The 27,373-nt window shown below is 38.2% G+C and overlaps 1 protein-coding gene across 9 annotated transcripts in view; it reads left to right on the top strand.

Annotated features, from left to right (window-relative positions):
• Positions 1–27,373, top strand: part of LOC109398784 (homeotic protein female sterile) — a 64,341-nt gene that overhangs the window by 27,808 nt on the left and 9,160 nt on the right. For 4 of the 9 annotated variants that reach the window (XM_062856919.1, XM_062856917.1, XM_062856918.1 and 1 more), the window contains 7 exons: positions 5,801–5,858; positions 7,442–8,500; positions 13,488–14,526; positions 14,664–14,834; positions 15,280–15,399; positions 19,336–19,464; positions 23,647–23,717. In XM_062856919.1, coding sequence (XP_062712903.1) covers positions 5,817–5,858; positions 7,442–8,500; positions 13,488–14,526; positions 14,664–14,834; positions 15,280–15,399; positions 19,336–19,464; positions 23,647–23,717 — 2,631 coding nt within the window. In that variant the 5' untranslated portion in view covers positions 5,801–5,816. Of the gene's footprint in view, positions 1–4,567; positions 5,859–5,948; positions 5,970–7,441; positions 8,501–13,487; positions 14,527–14,663; positions 14,835–15,279; positions 15,400–19,335; positions 19,465–23,646; positions 23,718–27,373 lie in introns of those variants that run through there. The other 5 variants (XM_062856916.1, XM_029862986.2, XM_062856924.1 and 2 more) reach the window with 5 other exon arrangements.

The following is a 27,373-nucleotide window of genomic DNA, read 5'->3' as shown; positions in this document are numbered from 1 at the left end:
TCGCATCACTGACCAAAGGTGACTCCCAGATCTCACATCCTACCCTACTAACAAAAACCCCATCCGTGCTGATTGTGGGGACGCAGAGTGCTCTCGATCTCTAGTAGCAACAACCATCTCACTCTAACATTCATTTCCCCTTTGAACTGATTGTAAGGACTTGGCCGGCGTCGGTATTGATCCAAAATTTATGAGCTGCTTAAATTACACTTTAAGAACAGTGTCTCAGCCCATTATTCAGTTGGATCTCAGTGCAATTCATACCAGTTTAGATCAATCACGAAAGAGCAACTATTGACATTTAACCGTTATGTGTCCGACATTTTTTTTGCCTTTTTCTACACCGTGTATTTTAAATGGGCGCTGGGTACCCGGGTACCCTGTCGGCCATATAAGGGTTAAACTCAGTGTCAGCTATGCTAAGTTTAGGTGTTTTTGGATTTTTACTAGCAATGAGCACGTAGGGTCCAGGATTGTTTGGACAGGTGGCCTATTTTGGACACTTGCTACTATAATTCAATCAATTTTAAACCAACTGATTTTTTTTGCGACACGGTGAGATGCATACATTATTTTATCATGTTAAAAAATGCAGGCCAATTTATATGAAACTAGTTGAGTTCAGAGAGTGCCCAAAATAGGACCCCTGCCCAAATGAACCCCAACAAAAAAAAAAACGAAATCAATCGGTGGCGTATTTGCTTTGTTTTCGAATACTTATGATGAATTTGGGAGCATACGACTACCAATGGCCCGTTGACCCTTCGTAGGGGAATTGGCGGTTTCGGCAGTTTCTTCATTTACTATCGACTTCTGTAGCCAAGTTTCTTGTTAATCTTGAGAAATTTGGGAATCAAATTTTCACATTTGTTTTTTGACGAATTCCCTAGAGATATTGTTTAGAGAAAATCATTGCAGCAAATCCTGACAGCAAAATTTTAGCGGAATTGCTGAAGAAGTTCATGTAGATGCTTTTTTGTTATAGCAGGAGAACTTCCAGCAGATATTTTTTCTTAAAATAAAAAAAAAATGTGACAATTTACGGTTGAATTAGAAAAGGCATCATTAACGAATTATAGAAGTGTCTGTGGGAAGTCTGACCATATTTTGTATTGCAGCAAATTGCGAATGACATTCGCTAATTGCAACCTCTGTTTGCCACTAAAGTACAGGGGATGGCCAAAATGTTTGAGATAGGCAACTTTTTTTCTACCACAAAAAAATTCAACATGCTATAACTTTTCATAGAGTGCATCAAAAAATCTCAAATTTTGACTGTTTGTCAACCTATTATATATGCATCATTGGTACAAATTTGGGCTCGATTGATCAATTTTTCGCGAAGTTAGAACCGTTTGGGTAAAACACTATTTTTCAGACAACTAATTTTTGAGCTGTCATATCTCGGAAACTAGTGAACCGAATTGAATGAATTTTTTAACGTTTATCAACAATATATTGATACTTAATACGACGTTATAAAATGTAATATTTTCTCACGGCGAATTAAGTTATACCGGATTGAAATTTTTACCCATATAGAGGAAAATAAGTCAAATTTACAATACCACACAAAAATTACTAAATGTGCTCTTCCTTCAATCTAAATAGGCTCTAATATATCTGATTAGAGATAACTTGAGAACAGAAGTGGAAAATCTTTGGATATCAACACTAACATTTATTGACATTGATGTAAAAAAATTACATTTTTTCGAGAAAACTCCAAAAAGTGTCAATCCATGCTAACTTTTTTCAACGTTTAAAAAGTACCTGTTTTTTAATAGTTTGTGAAGTATTTACATATTGTTAGTATACGTTCAAAATTTCATTCAATTCGGTTCACTGGTTTCCGAGATATGACAGCTCAAAAATGAGTTATCTGAAAAATAGTGTTTTACCCGAACGGTTCTAACTTTACGAAATATTAATCAATCGAGCCCAAATTTGTACTAATGATGCACATATAATAGGTTGACAAACAGTCAAAATTTGAGATTTTTTGATGCATTCTAAGAAAAGTTATAGCTTGTTGAACTTTTTTGGGAGAGAAAAAAAAGTTGCCTATCCCAAACATTTTGGCCATCCCCTGTACATCGTAATGTCTTGTGGATTTTTACGAGACTGCTCCGTGAGGTCTAAAACAGCCCGCTCACGCAAACTAACACCACCTAACATAATTATCAGAAAGATTGATGTTCGCTCTTTCCGATATTGAAGTTCGTGTGTTTAAGTTTATGGGAGTTCAGTAGATTTCTCAAGGGTTTCGTTTTAGTACCCTTCCTGAAATTCTTCAAGAATTTATTAAGGGATTCAATTGGAACTATCAAAGCTATTTTCTTCAGAATTTCTACGTGGGACTTTTTGCCGAACCCCTTCAAGAATTTCTTTGCAGCATTTTATCAAGACTTCTTAAAAATTTTCTACAGTAATGCGTTGATCAATTCTTGCCTGAATCCTTCCAGAGAGTCAACGGGAATTCCTCCATCACTGGATTGTTAAATTCTTCATTTCTTGCTTCTTAAGGACTCGGTCGTCCAGAGGAAATATCCACCATTGCTCTGTTGCTATTAAGATGGTTATCTCAGATTCTACTTCAAATAATGGAACAAAAACTTATCATCGTGTATGCTCACTTGCAGTACATATGCTGGTTGTTTTTGAGCCTCTTCTGTGCGATAGAAATTGAAATTACCATCTTCAAAATCGCGAGGAAAATTGTTAGAAAAAGAGGGAAGATAGAAAAAATAACATGGCGTCCCGTATCACCTTAAACAATACCAGCCAGAGGCTTGCCCAAACAGCATCAAATTAGGCAAGAAATCATAATACCCTTGCTTTTGACACTGTTTTGTTGCAGAAACGGAGAATTTATCTTCTCACCATATTAAAATTCTAATGAGTTGAATTTACAAATCTAGTACTACACCGAACGTCCAATCATGGGAATGTCTCCAAAGATTCTGTGAAAAATTTCTCTAGAAATCAATTATCACTGGGAAATTTGTCAACGGATTTGTTGAAGTTTTTTTTCCTTCTGATATTCCTTCAGAATTTCATCGTCGAAAACTTCTCCAATCATTTCACCGAAAATTTCGGCAGGGGTTCTTTAAGAAATTTCTCTCAGGATTCCTTGGTGAATTTCTGCAGGGATTCGTTGGAGGATACGTTCAAGAACTCTTTGGAAAATTTCTTCAGGCATTCTTACTGGAGATGTGGAGAGACTTTTGGCTAAAACCATCCAGAAAATCATACTCGCGGAGTTCCATCAGGGATACCATCGTCCCTTTCCTCCTACTCTGTATCTTTCTATATACCGAAGACGGCTAATAACAAGACAGACATCTACCCTCTTGCTCCATATACTCTGAGAACTTCAAGCACACTAGCGCCGCGAACGACTCCCGGGAACAACATTATTAATAAGTGTGTGTGAGATGCTACAATTTCCGTGTACGTATTTGCATATACACGCACACAATCATGTTTAATGTTCCTGTGAATCGTTGAGGGCGTTTCAACCTTGTCGCCTGCGATAGGGTGGGAGCTGTTTGTCTTGTTATTAGCCGTCTTCGTATATACTTTCTCTCTCCTCTCTACATATACAACTCATGTATATTAACATGTTCATAGCCATCGCTAGAACAGAAACGGGTTGAAAAAGCCGTTTCCTATCCTTCTAAACTTTCACAGCACAGTGTCTCAATCCTATTAGATAACGCTTACAAGTTATGCAATCAAGCGAACTGTGCCGCACATCTTCAAAGTAATAAAAAACACACAGTTCTATCACCTCACCCTGGTATCCACTCACCAATGTCAAACTCATCGGATTTGTTAAGAAATTTTCTCGGCGACTTTAATTTCACTTTAAAACTTTTAAATTTCTCAAATAATTTATTTGTGTCCCCCCTCAAAATATCGAATTCCGGCAAAAAAAATTCCGAGGGGGTGGGGGGTGAAAATCGAAATTTGTGTCAGCCTAATTAGGTTTCGTATGATAAAATTTGGAGAACTCAATTTGTCCAGGAGTTTCAGTATTTTTTTTCCTATTTTCTATATGTAAAATTTAAACTTCTGTTCTGGATAAATTTAGGATTTTTTTACGTGGATTTTTTTAAGCCTGGTAATATTAATAAAATTTGTTTTTGCAAGCGAGTAGACATTGGTTAAAACTTAGTAATACTTTGATGAAGTATTTTCTGATTGTTATGCGGTGTTGTGCAGTAACTAGTTTCGTCATGTTCAATTAAATTCGAATTTTCTTATCAGATTTCATGGCCGCATAAAGTTCCCTTCAGGATTTTGACTATCAGTCAAAATTGCTTTAAATATATCAAATTTTCAACTCTATACAGTATTCCGTTTACCAAATCTATAGCTGGGGTCAAATATTTGATAAGGAAAGAACTCAAGAAACAACATCAGTTTGACACTAATGAAAATTCGATCGAGTCAAACAAGATGTTTGAGCATTGGTTTCTTTTCGGACAAATATTTGACCCTGTGTACTAACAGCTTATGGAGATATATGAAACCTTAAGACGCAGACAATTCAGTCCGATCTGTATTGAGAAATCTAACGATATAATGGATGATTTCGAGGGTATCTCGTTGGAATAAGCAAATCCTTGCTGGCATCACTGGTCTTACTGCGTGTGTCCATTCACATCATTACCCCGTTATCGATTGTCTCTTTTCGCCATGAACGACGTACACCTTGTTCCTGCGCCAAATGTACGGTTCAATAATATTGGAGCGTCGTCAAAGGTGTTGTAAAAACACACACACACACACAGAGTTGGATATTTTTGAACGGCGGAACGACCGAGTGCTTCCCCGAGACATCAGAATGACGTAAATGACGTATGTGTTGTGACTGTGATGCCAACGCCGCCGATTTGGATAAAACATTGCATTGCAGCACTCACACCAGCAAGTGGATGATGGGCTTGTTATTTTGCTAGGGGTATCTTCGAGCACCACTACTTTCCATCACTGGCAAGTGTTTCAGCAGTGTGAATGAAATGAGAGTACCAGGGTATGACGATGTTGGTTTTGTATTATTTTACGAACACTTTCGGTAGTTGAATGTGAGGAAAGACGCTACATCGCAAGACATTGGATACTGGATAAAAATTGTACATTTTCACGGTGTATCAAGCATCATAGCTGAGATATTTCATTAGAAAATTGAAGATCAATAGTTGTAGCCAATATTTTGACAGAAATTCATGTGTAAAAGTGGTGCGATGTACCTGAAATCCGTAATTTATTTGAAGATCTTGACCTTGAGTGAGCATTGATCTCGACAGAGCCAAGACTCAAGTTCCTGGTTTTCTCCTGCGGCTCTACGCGTATTCGCCGTGTATCGGTTTTGTACTATTCGTGCGTCAGTTTAACTGTGTAGGATGGTTGTTGGGTTAAGAAATTGCAAAAGTGAACGTCTACTGTGTAGAAGGCCCGAAAGAAAAATGGATAATCATCAGTGCAAAAGTTGGCAGCGGCGACCGCAGCCTTTCCTTCTTCACTGCAAAAGGATGCAGGTTTAGCGTTAATCCCAAGCAGTGCCAAAGAAAAACTTCTCACGAACCCAAGATGAAAAATCAATACCTTACGTTTGATCGCTGCGTTATAGTATGGATATTTCGTTGCTGACAACTAGTGCGTACGGTTTACGGTTAGTTATTCGAATGCAATAACGTACGTATGCTGTTCAATGTTTTGTCCCAAGCTCATCACTGAAGATGTGGAATGATGATTATTATGATTTATGTGCCAACGAAGAATTTGGTTTCAGGCAGAGTCCGGTCGGCATGCAACAAGGATTAGGATCCAGTACTCCCAGTGCGGCAGCTGTAAGTCGTAATAACGTTATTTGCACAATGAGAAAAGATATCGTCGATTTCGTGCAAAAGGGGCACAACTCAAATTTTTTTGAATGAAATTTTTAGCTTCTACATCACCAGGTACTAATTATAACGCACTACACGAACTTCTAAAGCACGCATTTTATACTTTGTTTTTAATTCTTTACATTTCGCAATACAGATAATTACTGATTTTCTGTTAATACTAGAAGAAACTTTGGGAAATGTTTCAAGAAAGTAACATATTTCTTTCTGTATAACCTAAATTTGTCATTTTTTGTAATAATGTGTTGTTTTATAGATTTTGGGTAAATATTTTCAAACGACTGTTGAGAAAGTTGACTGATTTTCTGCCATTATTGCGTAAATTTGATAAATATGTATGCCCAAATACCTCTTAACGAATTCCAGGACGGCTTTTTGATAGATAAAAATTAACTCTTCTAATTTTCTTCGAATTCTAACTTTTCTATGATAGAAATTCTATCATTTGCCATCAAAAGCTTCAAATTGACAAGTTTAGTTGTGCCCCCACTTGCAGGAAACCGATTTTATATGAAGTAGTTTATAAAAAACGTAACAAATGATTGAATTTGGCTCCACTTAGCACTATTTGAATGCATTACTATGGTACACTTTCCCTAGCACTAGTTTCCTCTAATCGACATATTTCAGGCCAAACATGTCTAAAGGTCCTATCTGCAGAAGAGAGGCTCTCTTTGGTTTCCCTCTCTTTCGTTGATATCTCTGCTGTTTATTTGTATTATGATTGTCTCATTGCATTGAACGATGGTCAAAACAATCGTCTTTTGATTTGTACTTCAAAAATAGTTGAAAAGTGTACCATTACATTGCAATAATTGAAAGAGAAAGTGAACAAAGAGAGCCTCTCAAATGCAGATAGGACCTATTGAAATGTTTGGCCTGATTTTTAAAACTTCAACACAACTTGCATTCCTGCAAAAAAAAAATCAAAAAATGTTTCAGACTTTTATGCGTGGTTTTTTATAATTTTCGCCGAGTGTTTTTAATATTTTGGCTGTGGAACAAGATGAAAAAAGAAATTGCAATTGACGTTATCAATGAATGAAGTACATGGTTACCATTTTTAATGTTTCATTGATTTAAAGTTGAGAATATTTTATATGCCGCCTTTAGATCTTACGTTCCTTCAAATTCGAGATCCAATATGATGTCATCAAAAATTTGTTGCGATTAAAAGATCATGCTTGATCAATCTTTTTTTTATCTTTATTAACGATAAATGCTAGTTCTTCTCGGGACCATGACTTCAATTCCCTTTCGAAGGAAAAATCTACATTTTGTGAGTTTGTCGGGAGTAGGATTCGATCGATTTGAACATATATTTCAATTAGCCACATCGGTTTTGATTATTCATAAACACACTACCTGCCAATTTTCTCAATATTTAGGAGTTTCCAAATGAAAACATTTTTTATTTATAAAATAATACACCATATTTGTTTTATGGGAAGGGATTGACTGTACAGAGTATTTTTATATTTAGCCAACAAACATTCAATCATTTCTTTTGTTTCTCTTAATTGCAGGCAACTGTTCCAACAATATCGTCAGATAAGATGGATGAACCCCCGCCACGTATCGAACCGGTCGTGGAACCGGTGAACGGCATCGTTCAACCTCCGGTAGTACCACCACCGGAACGACCCGGTCGACTAACCAACCAACTGCATTTCCTACTTAAAACGGTAATGAAGGCCGTCTGGAAGCACCAATTTTCCTGGCCCTTCCAGCAGCCGGTCGATGCGAAAAAGCTGAACCTTCCCGATTACCACAAAATTATCAAACAACCGATGGATCTGGGAACCATCAAGAAGCGGTTAGAGAACAACTATTACTGGACGAGCAAAGAGTCGATCCAGGACTTTAATATCATGTTCTCTAATTGTTATGTATATAATAAGCCTGGTGAAGATGTTGTCGTTATGGCACAGGCGTTGGAAAAACTGTTTCTAACCAAGGTGTCCCTAATGCCTAAGGAGGAAGTGGAAATGGAAGTTCCGGCAACGAAGGGTGCGAAGAAAAAGCCCGCTCCCCGACAACTTGCTCCTCCCGGAACTCTAGTCGGAAATGTGCCGGCTGCTCCGGCGGCTGTTGTGCCACCCCCAGCGGCAGCCACTGCTGCAGCGGCAACGGTCACGGCGCGAGCGCGGCCTAGCTCTGCTCTTGGTAGTGCCGTTACTTCAAGCGTTCCACCAACCAATGCAACCGCCCCGGCAGCGGCCGTAGTGCCAACTGTTCCACCAATTGGTACCCTACCTCCACAAACCGTGCCCGGTAGCACAAATACGACAACTACGGCAACACCGACTACCGTCACTCCAGCAGCGCACAATGTCCTAGCAACACCGGTAACGCCCGTGACAACGAAACCGGCTCCTCCGACCACTTCGCCCTACATTGTGAATAGTTCACAGTCCGGAATTGAAACGGTCTTACCTCCGCAACAACCTGCTAAAGTCAAAAAGGGTGTTAAGAGAAAGGCCGATACAACGACGCCGACTGCAACAGCGTACGATCCACACTATGGCCCAAATCTGGACATGAGCAATCCCAAGATCGCTACCCGGAGGGAGTCAGGACGACAGGTAAATAGAAAGGTAGGCGGATAGTGACTCGTCGTTTCCGAGAGGTGCTTCCGCTTTACTTTGTTTTGTTCGTTTTGTAATTTATATTTAGTTATTTTTATTTATATTAAGTTCAGATCATTTTGGCAGATCAATAGAAAGAACTCATCAATTGTAGTGACTTAAAATTGTTAACACAGGCAAACAACTTGACCATGAAATCATTTTCCTACGAGCTTTCTGGATACATAGCGTTTACCGTTACAGTATATATAGTTGCTCCAACATAACGTATTAAAGTATTGTCTACCATTTGATTTGAGATATTCCGAAGAACAAAACTTCAGGTCTACACTCGTAACAGTAGTCGTATACCCGTTATACACAGTATTCAATTCATGCATAATTAACTATGATTAAGGGATCTATACTGCTAGATTTATGTATTATACCTATACTTTTGGGGCTTTCAGGGGCATCCTCACTGTCCTGGAGTGTAGTCCTTGATATCTACAGCTGTACAGTAGCTATTTTCGATATAAACTGCTGTCCAATTATAATTTATGAATACCTTGGAATTGTATAACCATTCCTAAACTCATTTGGGATGTTGCAGATCAACCAATTTACTTCGAGGACCAAAACTTCAGATCTACACTCCGAAGTCCGAACAGTAGTTATATCCGCTATACAGAGCAACGTTGCATAATTAACTAAAATTACTGGACCTACTTGACGACTGTTAAATACTTTTCGTCCAAACTTTTCGGGAGTTTAGTCGTGGACATCTACAGCCGTTACATTGATTATTTTCGATATGAACTGTAACATCACACATTCAACTATTATCTATGATCCTCTTAGAACAGTATGAATCATTTCAAAGTTCATTTGGGATAGTCCAGACCAATCAAACTGTTCCGAAGAGCAGAAATTCAAGTCTACACTCGTACTGGTGATAATATTCGTTGCCGGACCTACTGGAAAACTGATTTATATACAGTCAGTTTTTTTTACGCGGGGGATATGTACCGCGTAAAAAAAAACTCAGTTCAAAATTTAAAAAACCGCGTAAAAAAAGTCTCACCATTTCTCGACGAATCATGCAAAAATAAGACGATGATTTTTTTTTGTATGGAGTTTTACGCGGCCGCGCAAATGAAAACCGCGTAAAAAAGACCTGACTGTAATTATATACTTTTGGGAGTCGTTCAAACTGTCCTGACATCTATAGCTGTATCCCGATGAAATTTTACGAACCATTCCAACGTTGTTTTGGGATATTCCAGACCAACTAAGCTACTCAGAAAAGCAAAATCTGATATCTACAATTGTAACAATACTCATACCCGTTATACAAAGTAACGTTACCGTCATGCGGGGTTACTTTTGAAATGCGGGACTACTTTGGACTGGGCACCTTTGAATATGGATTTTTTAATTCAATATATGGTTCAAATCTGTTTGATGTCTATGCTGCCCCCATTCGCACAACAGTCCCATGTGAATAGGGAACCCAGCAAACATGGGACTCTTATGCGAATAGGGGCAGTATGGGACTATTATGAAGCAATATTTTCCTCTTCATTTGGTTGAAATTGTTTTTCAAATAGACCCTTTAGGGAACGTCCATAAATTACGTCACGCTTTTAGGGGGGAGGGGGGGTTCAGAAAAGTGTGACGACCCATACAAAAATTTTAGAGGTCTCATACAAAAAGTGTGACATAGGGGGGAGGGGGGGTTGAAAATGGGCAATTTTTGCGTGACGTAATTTATGGACGTTCCCTTATTGCTTGCCAGGACGCGAAAAAACATCGAATAAACCAAAAAAATATATATAACGTATCAGAACATCTGCTCTGTATGCATTGTTTCTACAGTTCATAAATTTGGATGGGTCGATCAATTCATTCAAGATGTGTCAACGTAGCATATACAATCGAATATTTGTATCGTTATGCATTAAAAATTACCGTTTCACCTAAATAAAGGATTGATGGTCCCTTTTTTAAGGCTGTCTATATTACAATATCACGCTGCTCGTAATACCGAAGATAGCACAGAGCCATCTAAAACGCATATATTTATTGAAATTATGCATGATATAGTATACTACCGTACTGGTACAATTAAAGTAGCCCCCATCCAGTTCTATATGAGATGTGTCCAATTGGTGTATGAACAACTTTTTTGTTTTTTGATGGATTTAGCTCAACTTTTGCATACATCCTATGTATACATACACTGCCGCCACTCGCATAACAGTCCCATCTTTGCTGGGTTTCCTATTCATATAGGACTGTTTTGCGAGTGGGGGCAGAACATGCTCACGATTATTGTGTGTAAAAATTTTGGAAATCCATTCACTACTCTGGGAGTTATAATGTCATAAAGTTGAAAAACCATGGAAAAGTGTATAAAGAAGCCCCGCACGACGGTACCTATAAGTTGCTGTACCTATTTGAAGACTGACAGATATTACTGTATTATTTTGGCGGGACATTCAGTGACGTGACACAAACAATCGGGATAGCAACCTTGTGCAAGAATTGAGCGAGGTCTAAAATGTAGAAACTTATCGCTGATCCTAGGTTTTAGAAGAAGTTTCGTATTAGGCTTGATTTGTAGCTTATCTTTGATCCAATCTATTATTGACGAAACATAGATTCAAAAATACATTTGCCATGTGAGATTGAGCAAAATGCGTGAATTGGTCTTCATATGAATCAGCTGATCTGAAATGAGATTTTATGAATCCAAATTCAAATCCAATGGAGTGGTTATTTATCATGTCTCTTAAGGAGAAACTTCAAAGAATACCAATATGGCTGCCACAATGGCCGACTTAGACCCCTACTCACGTTTTCAAGAGCACAAATCTTAAAAATTCGTAAACAAATGCGCTCGATTTGGAAAAGCTGCCTCTTTTTGCAAGTGAGCAAAGCCAGGAAAATCAAGTGCGACTTGGTTCGATGCTTCGTTCGTCAGATTTGTGCCTCTAAAGTTTGTCTGCAAAATTGCAATGGGATTTCTTGATGTTTGACGAATCGTGATAAGTGTCTATGATATTTGATACCATTTTAAAAGTAACAGATATTTATGCGCGGATTTGGTACTTTTGGCATAAGGCCGTTTGACAAAAGGACGTTTGGCATAAAGAATGTGTGAAATATATTTTCCCTTGGGAGAAAAAATATAAAGAACAGCGTTCAATGGAAAGGAGGCAAACTTGTTAGTGCTGCATTATATTGGATCTTTTATTTTCGAAATAACCTTTTGCTTCCATGAATCTGTTTTTTTTTTCGGAAGGGGAATTTTCCTTCTTTTGCATTTAGGCTGTTCTTTATCGGTACAAGCAATTTCGATTTCGTCTATGGTTCTTTCCAGCAAATCATCCTTGTCTGCATTATTCTATTCAAAGAAATTAATGCATTATAGTTTATTATCTTTCTTTAGAACACTTTTCGTTCTTTAACGTTAAGTATGTAGTTTTTTACTGAAATTGTTTTATGCCAAACCGTCCTTTATGCCAAACATCCTTATGCCAAATGGCATAATGCCAAACGGCCTTATGCCAAACGAACCAGACTCTTATGCGCTACTACTACACGGTAAAAAATCTGCACTCTGATATGAACAGATTGGCACTTGAATTCGCACTACTGTTCAAACAGTTTGTTATCATCTAAATATCATTTGAAAAATAACATCCAATGCCTCTTCAGTTTTACTGGAAGTGCACTTTAATTCACTGTTGACAATGTTTTGATTTCAAAATAAAAAATAAAAAAGTGTACCCCCGCAACACCCAGATTCGATACCAGGACCTTGAGAGTCACAGTCTTCTGCTTTACCACTACACTATTTCACATCTGATAATGAGGTGCGAATCGAAGCGAAACACTTTCTACAACCTGTCATTTTTATTTACTTTCATGCCCAAAACAGTCATGACCAAATCAACAGTGTTTCACTTTGGATGGTATTGCTTTGTACATTAGTGCAAATCGAAGTGATTTTCAGATATTTTCTTCGGTGGGTTTGTTTTGGTTTTCAAATCAAAACTGACAGCATTGCGATTTAAAAGGAAAAGAATTTCTAATCATGTTGATTGGGACGTTGAATAGTTAAGGGATTTTTCCCTTACATCCAGCGTGCAGAATTTTTACCGTGTATGCTAAATGCTGCCATGTCGGAAGTTCTATAACTACTGCTTCATTATGTATAAAGTGGATACAAATGAATAGTTGTGACTGTGACAGGTGATAGAAAACATCCTTGGTTTTGTGAGTTCTTTAGAAATTCATATTCTCTTTCATACAGATGATTTTATACCGTGCGAGCACCATATTATAGACAATAAACTGATGGGAATTTAACAAACCAGATTTTATTTCGGACAGACTTTTTTATTTTGTCCACGCAGACGACACGTTCAAACTTGAATGACAGATGATTGAGATTTTTTCTTATACGATGAGTGGAATACACTCAAAACGGAACATGACTTACACACTTACGTAAACTGAATATACAATGGGTAAAACGGAATACACTCTGAATGAAAATATTTTATTCAACTTAATAATTGTACTACAAAACCAACTTGATGGTATTGTTGAGCAGTATCTCTAGAAACAATAACTCCCATTTATTTTAATTTGTATTGTGAGATTCTCTTAACAGTTCAGAATATGGGTGTCGCACAGTACCTACATTAATAACAAATGCTAGCTACTCATCTTATCTAGGAATTCTACAAATCTTCACCGTTGTTACTTTGTATTGCTGATGCTGATGTAAAACTGGTCGCAGTGACTTATATACCCAACAAGGAATATAAAAAAAATGTATTGCTGATGAAATTCTTCAATTTTCTTTTGTTATATTTTAGATGAATTTTTAAAATGTAGGATATTATGTTTTGCCGTGCAATATTACCCCTAGTGATTGATGTTCCCAAAAAAGTGAAATCTAAACAACTTCTTCTTTCTTCATCTCCCACAGGAAATCCCACCATTCCCTGCATCTTCGTATCCAATTTCGCCATATCAGGGCTCGGGCGCTGCTCAGAATCCACCGAAGAACAAAGAGAAGCTTTCGGATGCGCTCAAATCGTGCAATGAAATTCTGAAAGAGCTGTTTTCCAAGAAGCACTCTGGTTACGCGTGGCCGTTCTACAAACCGGTGGACGCGGAACTGCTCGGTCTGCATGACTATCATGATATTATCAAGAAGCCAATGGATCTGGGCACGGTGAAGCGAAAAATGGATAATAGGGAATACAAGTCGGCGAACGAATTTGCTGCCGATGTTAGGCTTATATTTACCAATTGCTACAAGTATAACCCTCCAGATCACGATGTCGTCGCTATGGGTCGCAAACTGCAGGATGTGTTTGAGATGCGCTTGGCAAATATACCGGATGAGCCGGTAAACAACATTACGCCTAATCAAAGTAAGGAGACGGACTCTTCGTCGTCCAGTGAGTCGAATGCAAGTGAAGACGATTCGGACTCTGACGAGGAGTGTAATCAGAAATTGAAAATGCTGGAAAAGCAACTGTTTGAAATGCAGGAACGCATGCGAAAGCTCGCTGAGGAAGCATTGATGAAGAAGAAAGCCAAGAAAAAGATGAAAGAAAAGAAGAAACAAATGGCATCGGGAGGTGCCGGCGAAGTTAAACAAGGAATGGAAGTGCACGCCAACCCCCCACATCCTGCTGCTACTAAAGCAGTGCATCAAGTCACAGGTATCACAGCCCCACAAATTACCAGTGCCGTGGCAACTCCCGCAATTCCTCCGGCCGTTACTACCAAAACGAAGACGAAAGGCCAACGGGCACCCAAAGCTGGAGCCACTCCTAGTGCACCTGCCAAGCGAGCTAAGGGAGCGGGCGCAGCGGGAACCGGTGCAACGCGGGGTCCCAACAAGAAAAAGGGTTCGCAAAATGTTCAACATTTTGACTCGGAGGAAGAGGACACTGCGAAGCCCATGTCTTACGACGAGAAAAGACAATTATCGCTCGATATAAACAAATTACCAGGTAAGCTTTTATACAGAGTGTCACATGCTCTGAACAAAATTGACAATTATGGAGGAATTTTTATATCACTGAATGAATACGTTCTCTAATCTCCTTTCCATAAAATGTGTATACTTTACGCTCTTTCTATTTTTTAGGTGACAAACTCGGCCGTGTTGTACATATTATCCAAAGCCGGGAACCGTCGCTGCGTGATTCCAATCCGGATGAAATCGAAATCGACTTCGAGACTCTCAAGCCATCAACGTTGCGAGAACTGGAAAACTACGTCGCTTCCTGTTTACGCAAGAAAACCCGTAAGCCTTACTGTAAGTTTCCAATTTAACAAACACTGCTGCCGAGATAACTTTCTCATTCACTGCCATTTGATCTCTGTATCCATCTACACTTTTCACCTTCCTATATATTCAATGGTCCTTCTAATCGTGTCGAGAATGTGTCACATGTTAATAATATGCTGGCACCGTTATTAGTTGAGATTTCGTTCCTACGAAATCTTTTTTGTAATTAGAGAGACCCCGTTTGCGTACAACTTCAGTAGTGTCTGTTAATTGGAAGAAATTGTACTGAATTAAATTGATTCCATTCGTTTCTAACCCTTATTCTGCATCCTGTAGTATAAACAGTAATTGGCATACTACATCCTTATTGTTACTGTTACACATCAGTCTTTATTTCATTTTCGCACACGTAGGTACCACATGTGCACTGATTCTAACGGGTTTTCCTCGTGTTCGTTTGTATATTCCACAGATAAAAAAGTGTCCGGTAAATCGAAAGACGAACAAATGGCAGAGAAAAAGCAAGAGCTTGAGAAAAGGCTGCAGGATGTTACCGGCCAGCTGGGAACAGCAAAGAAAAATGCAAAGAAGGGTAAGTGCTGTAATAATTAATAATGTCACTATGACACCAACTAGATAGGCGGTCACGTGAATCTTAAATGTTTTGAAACAGTCAATGGAACTCGTTCGTTCCGTGCACAAACCAAATATCGTACGGGACTGACTTAGAAGGGTAAATTTTCAAACGTCGCAAATATTGTAGCTTCCCATAAAAGTCCGCAATCTCTTCTTGACGTAACGTTCAGTTTGGGTCTGTGTCATTTGCCATAAGGCCGTTGGGCATAAGGTCACTTGACATAAAATCATTTGGCATAATAGATAGTTGGAATAATAAAGAAGAGTGAATTTCGGCTATACCAAATGTCCATTATGCCAAATAACCGTTATGCCAAATGTCTGTATGCCAAGTAACCTTATGCCAAACGGCCTTATTCCAAATGACTATGCCAAATGTTCCGCTCCCGTTCAGTTTAGGTAGTGTTCGATGAGCACTTCCACAGTTATTAACTGAGAGCTTCTTCTGCCAATTACCTTGTGTATATCATGGGGCAGGCACGAATATACGTCATGCCCAAGGAAGTCAAGATAGTTTCCAGACCGTCCAAGAATCGAACCCAAGAAGTGAATTTCGCAATGTCTGAATGCCGAAACCACAAAAGGTGAACATTGCACTGGGGTGAGGCGTTAATGACCGCTGCATACCTACATGCAGAATCATCCGCCTTACCATAAATGGACGAAAACCCGTACGGGAAATATCTTGGAATAGCTCCAGTTGTAAACCAAAAGGTCAAAGTTCGATTCCAAGGCAGTGAAGTTGATTTTTGTCAGCTATTATTATGAGCTAAAGACCGGAAAGCCAACCGGTCGCGATCCTTGAGCAACACAATGGTTCCAACGAAATGGAAGTTCCGGACATGAGAAGTTTCCTGAATAGGATCTCGAGCAGGAAGTTTCGCTGCCGATATTAATAACAGCCGACCGTTGACGAATACGAGAATTGTACGGCTGAGAGAATCAAGCAGTAGAAATTTCAACATCTCAGAGGTCGACTGAACGAGTTTGCAGACGGCGATTCGGCGATTTTGACAACAGTTGAAGAAGCAGTTGAGAGCTCGAAGAGTGGATTATGGAAAGCAGCAATAGTTACATAAGAAATACAATGCGCAAATTAGAGAATCTCCCAACTAACATTTTCAATGCTATAAGCTTCAGTCATTTGCTTTTTACTGTGTAACAATCGAATTGAAGCAGCCAACGCTGAATAAAAAGGAAGCTAGTCAAAAATAAATCTAAGCTATTGCACAGCTGCAAAACAAGCACATTTTAGCTAAAAAACTTGGTTTGCAGAAATCAATCACTTGTCACTGGGGCTGCCTTTATTGCACTCTATTCCAACTCCTGGTGATTTCCCGGAAGATATGAACTTGAGCAAATCGAATAGGAGTCCCCACTAACAAAACAGCTGCTACTATACAATATATTTCGTAAAACTGACAAATCCACAAACCAGCAGCGCTTTGTGATATCATTATAGCTAGAAGGTTGAATAAAGAAACTGTTGGTATACCAACACGGCTTTTTGGATGTAAACATTATTTTCAAAACAACTCCGGAAGATTTGCCGGATGATGTGCAAATTGAATAAGAACCAATAAAACAGCTGCTTTGATACAGTACGTTTTGTAATGTTGCCAAATACATACAACAGCACCGCTTTGTAGCTGTTCAAAGAACATTCTTTCAGCTAGAAGCTGTGACGAAGAACCTGCTGGTGCAACCACACAGCTTATTCAATGTGAACATTATTGCGTTTGACGTTTCACAAGCTGTTGCAGCAAAATGAAGTTGGGTAAGGTTTCTTGTGGCACAGTTAATAAAGCCTTGCCTGGAGTAAAACGAAACGGGCTGTTTTCTATGCTATTTATATGTATGTATACAGCAGTGTGGCAGCGAGGACATCATCGGGACCAGTGGATACGGGGATTGGGAGTTCGATTCCAAGTAGCGGCATGTACTTTAATTATTCAATTTTAAATACGATAGTTAGCTGAAAAAGCGCCTTCTCAAGATGTTATTCAGGTCGTAGTTACTTAGGAGCCGAGAAAAAAGCTATGACTTGGTGGCATAGAAGCTTCCGTCCATATGTACAACACAGTAACTCAGCATCAAGCCGTATTGAGGACGCTTTGTTGACATTTACATTCACAATAAATGTTAGTTGAACGAAAGGAGAAATTCAAAGCTCGACTATTTGCGCAAGGTATCTCTCAACAGTTCGGTGTGTGCGGACGATAACAATATGTTCACTCCCGCCGCTGCACAAACAACGCAGTGTCCTCAGCGTTAAGTGATGTTGGAAAAAAGATGAAAGTACGCCATCTGGATGTGAAAAGTATGTATTTGCATGGCCAATTGAAAGAGGAACAGTACTAGTAGCAACCGAAAGGATTTGTGCGCCGCCTCAACGATAGGTCCATCTGTCGACTTCAAAGAACCCTTCATCGTTGCAAGCAGGACCATTTTTGCTTGCTAAACAATAACTTCGTTTTTTATTTCGCTCAAGTAGTGTTCAAAAACAAAGAAAAACATTTTTGCTTATCGCATTTGTACCTCCGAGGGGCCTTCACATCAGCTCCTACCCCGGGCCCTCATAATCCTAAATTCGGACCTGGTTGCAAGTGAAGTTGAAGAGCAGGATTAAATCGAAAGCCAGTTGGAAGAGGAAAGTGAAGTTATCGTCGCTTGGTGAAGACAACTATTCTTTTGGGAATCGTAGCAGCAAGAATAAAAACGATTTACTATGATTACTATGAACAGTGCTACATACATATTGAAGATTGTAAGACTATGAACTACAAACTCAAGCTTTCCTATGGTAGTGAACACCCCTTCAAACTGATCCGCTACAGCAATGCCGATCAGAGCAGCGATGCCTCGGACGCGTTTACCGAAAGTACCCTGGTTTATAGTTCTGTCCCCGTCGGTAGTAATCTTCCTGGTGTCTCCGCTACCCGAATATGTCCTTCGTCATGTCGGAAAATATGTACGACTTCCTTAATAGAGCTTATCATTGTGAGTTGTCGCACAATATACAAATTCGTACAACAGCAGGTAAAAGCTCTTCAATTAATAACTGTTAAATAAGTGCTCAAAGAACATTAACCCTTTCCTTCCCACGACTTTGAACGACGATTTATATACCAAGAAAGCGTTTCCGAAAGAAGTGCTGGAACAAAAGTTAAGGTACACCGGGGCAAGTTGAAACGGGTGGGGCAAGATAAAACAGCGGGTAAACATTATGTTTTTCTAATGATGATAAACAGTTCGATCGCCATAACACATAGTATTTGATTCAAACAATCTTTTAGCGAAGGAAAAATTTCCAAATTGTATTGAAATCTATTTCAAAACTTCGTGTTTCATCTTGCCCCACCCGTTTCAACTTGCCCCGGTGTACCTTACTGCAAATTGGCCAAATTTTTCGAAATCAACGAAAAAAAATTTAGTTGTAAATCAATAGTATTTTGATTGTTTATCAATAGTTCCACTATTGAAACAAGTAGTTGGCAGTTGGGTTTACCTAATGAGATTACAATCATATAAAAACTATTGCATCATATGCATCTAATTCCGTTTGTCTGGAGTTCGTCGAAAATCGATGGTGCTCTAGAGCAACCATGGGAAGTAGAGGGTTAAGTTGAAGAAAGGCAGGTCAAGATCAAGATCCAGTGGAAACATTAAAACAGAAGAAAAATAAACAATGCAGGTCGCACTGGCATATTCAAACAGGGACGATCCACCCTCTCCTTAGCGATAAGTTATGCGTGCAAACTTTTTAAACTTTCAAAAACATGAAAATTCGCAGCTGATCATTTTAATTCAATCTGTTCAATATACTCTGCACGAATTTAAACTTTATTTTTAAATTTCATTGCAACACTTGTGCTTTTTGTTCTCATTACAGCGGACGAGGCTGCGAAGCAGGACGTAGCACCGTCGGGTGGAAACATTTCATCCAGCAGCAGTTCCAGCGACTCGTCATCGTCCAGTTCCAGCGATTCCAGTTCTAGTGATTCCAGCGACAGTGAAGCAGGTTAGGATACAATTGTTTTGTATTAGTTGAAACACAAACCCCGTTTTAGTGTAATGATGGACGATGATTGAGGGACATCAAGTAAATGGTGTGGGCCATGAGGGTGATAATGAGGAGCATACTGCATAACGAACCCGCCACTGCAGGAAAGTTGATAGAATTGAATATCAGAGAGTAGAGCTTTGGTTTCAAGTTTACATTTTGACCAGCACTTATTTGTAAGGTTCTCAATCGTGGTAAAGTGCGTTGGCAGATATGGGACAATTTTCTATTAATGTAAATAGAAAGCACGTAAATCCAAACCCATTTCATGCTCTGTTTAATGACTGTGTATATTTTCAATCACCTTGTTTTGTAATTTGCCATCAAGCTGAACAGAGGTGCAATTTTACTCCTCTGATTCAGCATTTACAACAAATTGTTTGTAGTTGCTCGAAAGTAAAACTCAGCATCTAGGCATCCCATGTTAAGTTCAATAACCAGAGCAATTAAACACATAGATATGATGAGCGATAGTCCTTGAATACGATGATCAACATTCGATAGTTAATAAATAACACACCTGTAGTAAAATGAATAGGGATTTCCTGACATAAAGTCCATACAGCCAGAAAAGTGCAGAAACTTCGTTTTCACTTTCTCATAATACTGCGCGTAATTAACGATAAATTCTTTCTATATTTTCGTCATGAGTTTTTGAAATCAAAGGAACAACAAAAACAGTAAACAAGTGAGAACCCATACCCTGTTATTCAGATGTTTTAGTTTATTGAGTAATTGAGGTATGTAAAGATTTCTTACCCGCGTGAACTCTAGTTTCAAGTAATGTCGGTGTGAACGAAGAAATACTAATTTTGTTTCCTGTGCTTCAATTTGAATCTCAAATCGAGCCGAGAAATGTCATGGAAGTGTGGAAGAAGCATTTCTGTATGTCGTACTATATCCAATCAACAACAATCGCTATTACTACTACCTATAACAGAAAAAAGGTTTTATTGTGTAGTATCACGCACCACTGAATGTATTATTAGTTTACGTCAAATAGAACGAACAATAATTAAATTTAGTTGCTTATAATGAAGATCCAATGAGTTTGTAGAAAAATAACATCTGATCGCCACAGTATCAATTTGCTAAAACCGATCAATCGGTTCATCAGCTTAAGCTTCGGAATGTTTCGTCTGTAATGAAGCGAATTGCTGTAGCAATATGTAACAAACAGATCAAAATGTAACGTCACGCAGCCAACATGATCTTTTGCTGCAACGCGTTGTCACTTTTTGTTCGTTATGTAAGTGTTTTTATTTCTTTTCTATGCATACATTAGAACTGTACAGGCGTAAGTGTAAATTTCTATTTATATAATTGTAGTGAATGATAAAAATCGATAGAATTAGGAAGATGTAGGACTAAAACCATGTTGATGATTCTTATAAACACAGTCAGAAGAAAGTGAAAACGGCATAAACATAATTCACTATTGGCCTGCATAAAAATTGGAAGCGAAAAACAAAAACAAAAAAAAAGATAGTAATAATCGTGTCGGAAATGTAGCAAGAATTTGAAACTTCACCAACAAAAAAAGTGAAACGTAAACTTTGCCATCTTTACAGCAAGTTTTCTGGCACTTGCCTACCTTAACATCCTTTCACCAAAAACGAAAAATTGACGTTCTTCTTGAATGTCGTCTTCTCTTTTCCGTTGTTGCAATTATGATCATTTCGTTCATGTCAATCATCATATGTTGTGTTTTCTTTGATTTCTGTGTTTCCTCTAATTAGTTGATTCAATCTCACTACTCCTTCAACAAATTTTCTTGTGTGTAGCAAATGTGTAATTGGGGACAGCCAACAAAACCGAAATGCACGCGTTTCTAGCAATAATAGTGTCGAATTTACTTCTATCTGGAAGTCCTGTAACAGCAATCGTACAACCAACTATAAAAGAAACAGCAATTTACTAGAAAAGATAAGCAAAAATGTTAGCGACTGATTACAAAAGGTATGTTTTGATTATCCATTTTGCTTTGTCCATGATCATGTATCTCTTTCACAATGGGACACTCATCCTTTTCAACAATGGAGTCCGTATTACAACGAAAGTGTAGTCTACGAGAAACACTTCTTAGCCATTAAATGAAAGGGAACAACATTTCTGTTAGATGTACTGAGACAAGAAAAATATAAGTTTTTAGTAATCATCGAAATCCAATCACCCGGCGCATGATGTAGCAGATGATGCAATCGAGACCAGTATATTTTGTTGATTTTTCTTCTCATCTTCTATTAAGTTATGGATCGATCAAACGACTGTAGCAAAACGATATTGTTTTATATATTGAACTTTGTAACCGCAGACAATGTGTAAAGAAGTTTTATATTGAATACACTTATCGGCTGAAATCGTTAAGTTTGTAACCAAAACAAGACCTACAATGGTCAACGAGAAAAGGGAATCTGCTTTAGCTATTGTACTGTGGTGTAATACGAGCTTTATCAAGAAAAGATGAAAAGATCTCGTGAAGAGTAAAGTGGCTTAACACTAGTAAGAACTGATTGCGCGCACCAGAATTTACGTAACTGGTAAATGATACATTGCTACAGTAACGGAAAAGTGCAATTCGATTTATTTATTCGGCTGTCGGCGGCGCCAAACCCCTTACACATTGTTTGCACATGAAAAGTTGTGTTCTTTGTTTTTCTTTCCTATTTTGAGCGAATCAACAGTGTACATAAAAGAGATTTCGTCTTCCTTGTAAAGGAATATCTTTCAAAACGAAATGATTGACAGCAATAGTTTTCGTTTATGGAGCCTTACGTTTCCCGTTTAGTTTCCGTTTGTTTTCATTATTTACTGGGAAGGGATCAAAAAAGTGCAGCAGAACAAAGCATAAGACAGTCTACAATCGCATTAGTGCAAGATTTGGTTTTCTTCGCCCGAGTATATATTTTGCTTTATTCATATTAGGCGACAACCGTAGATAGAGAAAGTCCATTCAAATGAGTATATTTATCAATTATTTTCTTCCTGGTACTAATATATTCTACGCTAGTTTAGCAGAGTTTAACGCGAATATATTCGTTAAGATTTTTATTGATTGAAAACTATAGAAATAGAGATCTCCATAAAACAGAAGATGAATAATCATATTCAGCTTCAACTACAGCTAATAATGGTGAAATACCGGGATGTATTGGTCGTAATGATGTTTTCCAGTAGAAATCACATTTCATGTCAGTGATGCACGAAGCACTGGAAATGCAAATCGATAGCCATTCATTTTGCATGAGAAGGTGTCCCTTCACTAATTAAGCTGAAAATTTACGGAAAATGATGTAAGATGCGTGAGTGAATACAAAAATGTAATGTTCTACAAAAGAAAACTTTCATACAAACAAACTGATTCAGTAAATGATAACAAAACCCCTATTGCTTTACGTAAGTGTTTACTTCCGTTTGTTTTCTTTTCAACTAGTGGCTAAGAAGTTCTCTTATTTAAACGAAAATAATTAAACTTTACAATATAGCGGAACGCAAGAAGCAAACACCGTTTCAAAACATCAGCTATTAAATAAGAATCGTCATAAAACAAAATCTATGTGTTGAAAAAAGTAAAGATATCCTGTAAATGGATCTAACCATTCGATGAAAGCAGATGGAACGATTATGGTTACAAATAAAATTCACAAATTAGTGGAATACAATTTTACAACCCGACTTTGAATACGGACGCAAAAAAGAAGAATTATTAACATACCCATAACAAAAAAAGGAAACAGAAAGTAATCGTAAGCATTATTGAAGTTTATTACAAAATTAAACAAAATCTACTATAACAACTACAGCAACAAAAGGTACAGAAAATATATAACAAATAAAAACGAATGATATGTTTTAATCTTAAATCGAATTGCATATTCTTTATTCCGCGGAAGACCAAAGAAATCTCAACTTGAGCTGATTCTAATTGGCTTGGCGCTCTTCTCGGTTTTGCTGGCTGTCGTCGACACGGTTATGTTATTATGGTTTTGTGGTTGTAGCTGGGAAAATTTGTTGAACGAGTTGATGGACTCTCTCCTTTTTTTGGTTAAGGTATTTATCACTGTGAAGTACTACTCTGCAATGGAAGCGGCTCGGTGCATGCTAATTGAGATTAAAATGACTCGTTTGATTTACTTCCAGAATCTGGTCGTCCACCAAAGAAAAAGAAGAAAGATTCGACTTCACCACTGCAAGTTCCATCAATCAATCTGGTAAGTATACTAAGTTATAGTTTTAAGACGATCGAGTTCCTACCTGCATCATTTCACTGCCCACACTGTCCTAACTGAACATTGTCATTTTGCATGTTATTGTTAAGAATTGTAGGTTTGTGTGTGGAATGAATTAGATGATTTAATGACTTTCAGACAACGAACACCATTGAGCTGAATGTAAATTTAAACACAAAGTGTTTCCTCCCCCTGTCCATCATACCTAGAATATGTTTGCTAAGTGTAGGGTAGAAGCTTCAGTTTTGGCCAGTCCGGAGTTTTGGCCATAGTGCGGTATTGAGCCTGTTGCGATCTAAATCGGCGTAAATTTATTTTTTACTAGAAGATCCTAATACAATATGGTGATTACAGCTATGAAAACCAAACATTTTGATTAAAAACTGGAAGAAAAAATATATTTCCTTAAAAAATCTGCTCCCATATATCTATTTTGGCCAGGGTGCTTCTAATTTGGCCACTCCCATAAGAAATACACGTGATTGGCCAAAATAGAAACCAAACTTAAGAATATGGCCAAAACTGCGGCAGAGCTTCTACTTTGGCCAGGGCCACTTTTAATACAAAAATCAAGTATTGGCATGATTTCTGCATTTTTCCTTCAAAATATAGATTGAAACCTCTCTTTTGACGCCTTGGTTGTTTTCATAGGATTATTGGTTATTTTTATAAAAATGATTTCCCTTAGACTGGCCAAAACCGGTGCCCGCACCCTACATGTAAACATTGAATGATCCTGAATCTTATCTTACATAAATGAGTTTCCATTTGTAACCATGTAACTCACGAACAATATATATGGAGCTTAGTAAATCCGGAGATTACAGTTGAGTATTTTGACATGCCTAGTCTCACCATTTCTCGACGAATCATGCAAAAATAAGGCGATGTTTTTTTTATATGGAGTTTTCATTTACGCGGCCGCGTAAAAAGAGACCTGACTGTATTCCAATTTTGTCCCGGGTGTTCAAAGTTTATTATTTTCCATTCGCGATGGAAATTTTGATGTATAGTTTTTACAAAATTAGCTAAAATAGGCTCAGAACAATGTTTATCCTTCTCCTCGCTTTCCAACGGCTTGACAGCGACAAATGGAGATATCGTGACAACAATTTTGATTATATCCGCAGCACCTAGATAACAATACTCTTCAATCAATCACACAGGTTCAACAAGGTTTAACATAACTTCCATCTTCAATGTTTGGCTCCGCTGAGAGAGCATTTTGAGTCAGTCCGCGAGACTCAGTTAAAAACATGTCATTATCTGGTTTAATTTGAAATTTTAATATTTATGTTAATGGCGCGGATTTTTTTTCCGAGTCGCGGATTTTATTTCAGAAGTCGCGAATTTCGCGGATGATATTTTGAAAATTTTGTAACAGCCCTGCAAATATAATGAACCGAGGATTCGTTTGCGCTGAAAAGTTGATTGATTGGTCATCATCAGCGGGTCACCAAATCGATCAACTTTTCAGCGCAATGCGTCTTTTGGTTCCTCAGATTTGTGCTCTTGAAAATTTGAAGTGTGGCTTCGTTATACATTCACCTTCAGTTCGCCAGATTCATTGGTATAGGGCTTGCATAGAAGCTTCCGTCCATATGTACAACACAGTAACTCAGCATCAAGCCGTATTGAGGACGCTTTATTGACGTTTACATTCACAATAAATGTTAGTTGGGATGATGCATTCTTCATGTTTTTCAACTGTACACATCCGCCGTCGTACCAGTCGTTTGGGAGCGGCCATAAATTACATCACGCAATAATTGCCCATTGTCAACCACGCAACCCCGCCACCGCCCCCATTTGAAACACTTTTTGTATGAGATCTCTACAATTTGTGTATGAATTGTCACACTTTACTGAACCCCTCTCCCCCTAAAAGCGTGACGTAATTTATATTTCCTTTCTGTGATTCGGAGTCGCGAAGCCAAGTGCTAGCCTATGACGGATCGAATGACCTTCCAACCATCTGCTTCTTCCACCTGGCTACCACTGTTTAGTCTGTCGAAAATGCTCTTCCGGATCATTGACATGGCGGGCACAGGCCAAGTCTTGTGTCGTCTACCACTGTACAATCCACATTTGCATAAATCTCCGCATATCATTCCGATCCACGCTTTCCAGTGTTTTTGTCTTCTACTCTTGTCAGCCTTTACCGTCCTGTGTTGAGCGGGGTACTGACCACTACCATTCGACTTCTGACGGAATTATTTTCGTTCGTTTCCCTTTGGCACAACTGCTGGAACCAGCCATTACGTTGACGCCGCCGCTGAGCGGAACCAAATACCTCCTTGCGTTGTTGTTGCGACATAATCTGTTGGCATCCTCAGATCCGTTGATCTCTTCTGATCTATCATCTAGCTTCTGAATCTGTTCAACAACTGTTTCGGCTGACAAGCTTTTGGATATTTGAATGTAATGGACATTGTTTGATAGAACTCAATCTCATGATGACGGAAACGCTATAGAAGAGACTGAATTTTCCCAATCTTCAGTAGGTCGGCTCCAGAGGCACATTCTTCTTCATTTGGGATTTTTTTCCATATCTGACATTCCTCACTCTTTTCCCTTAAGCAACAGCAAAAGATAGCATTTTTGACGGAACTGTTTCCCTATATAAACAAACCAATCCTCCTTGGGAGCCAACAAGAGAAAGCTGATCTATACTATGCGCTTATACATACCTAAATCATTGTTTGTTAGGCTTAATGTATCCATGGCACAGCTATGGGATTTTACCACAATTGGGTTGTTAAGTGAATAAAATATTTCTATTTTCAATAGCCTAATCAAAAGAGCTCATTTTTCTGAGTATAACGTGATTTTATTGGATTCCAATACCTTTGTTTTGATGGTTAAATTAACAAAACAGTTTTAATTTTCGTGGATAGAATGACAGTTCAATCGATAAAGTGACAGTTCGACCCGAACAAAAAAATTTCCCCATACAAACTTTAAATGCATTTTAAAAATTGTTCCCGGATTTCAAAATTTATGAAATTTTGGATTTCGACTAATTTTTGCGTGGAGAATCCGCTTATTTTTTTTTTTTTTTTTTTTTATTTTATTAGTTTTATTCAATATTAATTCAATAACACATGGGTACACATAATTTACACGAGCTGAGATATGGGTAACCTTTCAACAGCTATATAGTTCGAGAATTGCAAGACTATCGGCGATTAGGATACAAATTCAGATAAAAAATAATCAACTAAAGGAAAAATTACGAAAAAAAACCTTTGAATTAGCTAATAGAGTTTAGGGATAGTTGGAGGAAAATATGTATCTTAATCTAATATCACAGGTAGGTGTTGCAGAAGCGGATTTGCTGAGGTGGTGCATCCCATCCAGAACTTTGGAAGCACACGTTGGAACCAGTCGTCGATTCTTTCCACGTTTGTAGTTTTATGAACGTCGTCAGTTGAATGGAATGGCTCCAAGTTCAGCATCATCTTGAGGATTCGGTTCTGTTTAACCTGGAGCTTTTTTCTGTGGGTTGCAGCACAATTGTACCACGCCGGAAAACCGTATGTCATTACAGGCTTGAACACCGTTTTGTACAAAAGCAGTTTCGAGTTTGTGTCCAGATGTGAGCGACGATTAACCAGCGGGTAGAGCATCCTGATGAG

The sequence above is a fragment of the Aedes albopictus genome, chromosome 3 (genome assembly GCF_035046485.1).
Source record: "Aedes albopictus strain Foshan chromosome 3, AalbF5, whole genome shotgun sequence".
Classification (NCBI taxonomy): Eukaryota; Metazoa; Arthropoda; class Insecta; order Diptera; family Culicidae; genus Aedes; species Aedes albopictus.
This window is presented reverse-complemented; position numbering and strand designations above follow the sequence as displayed.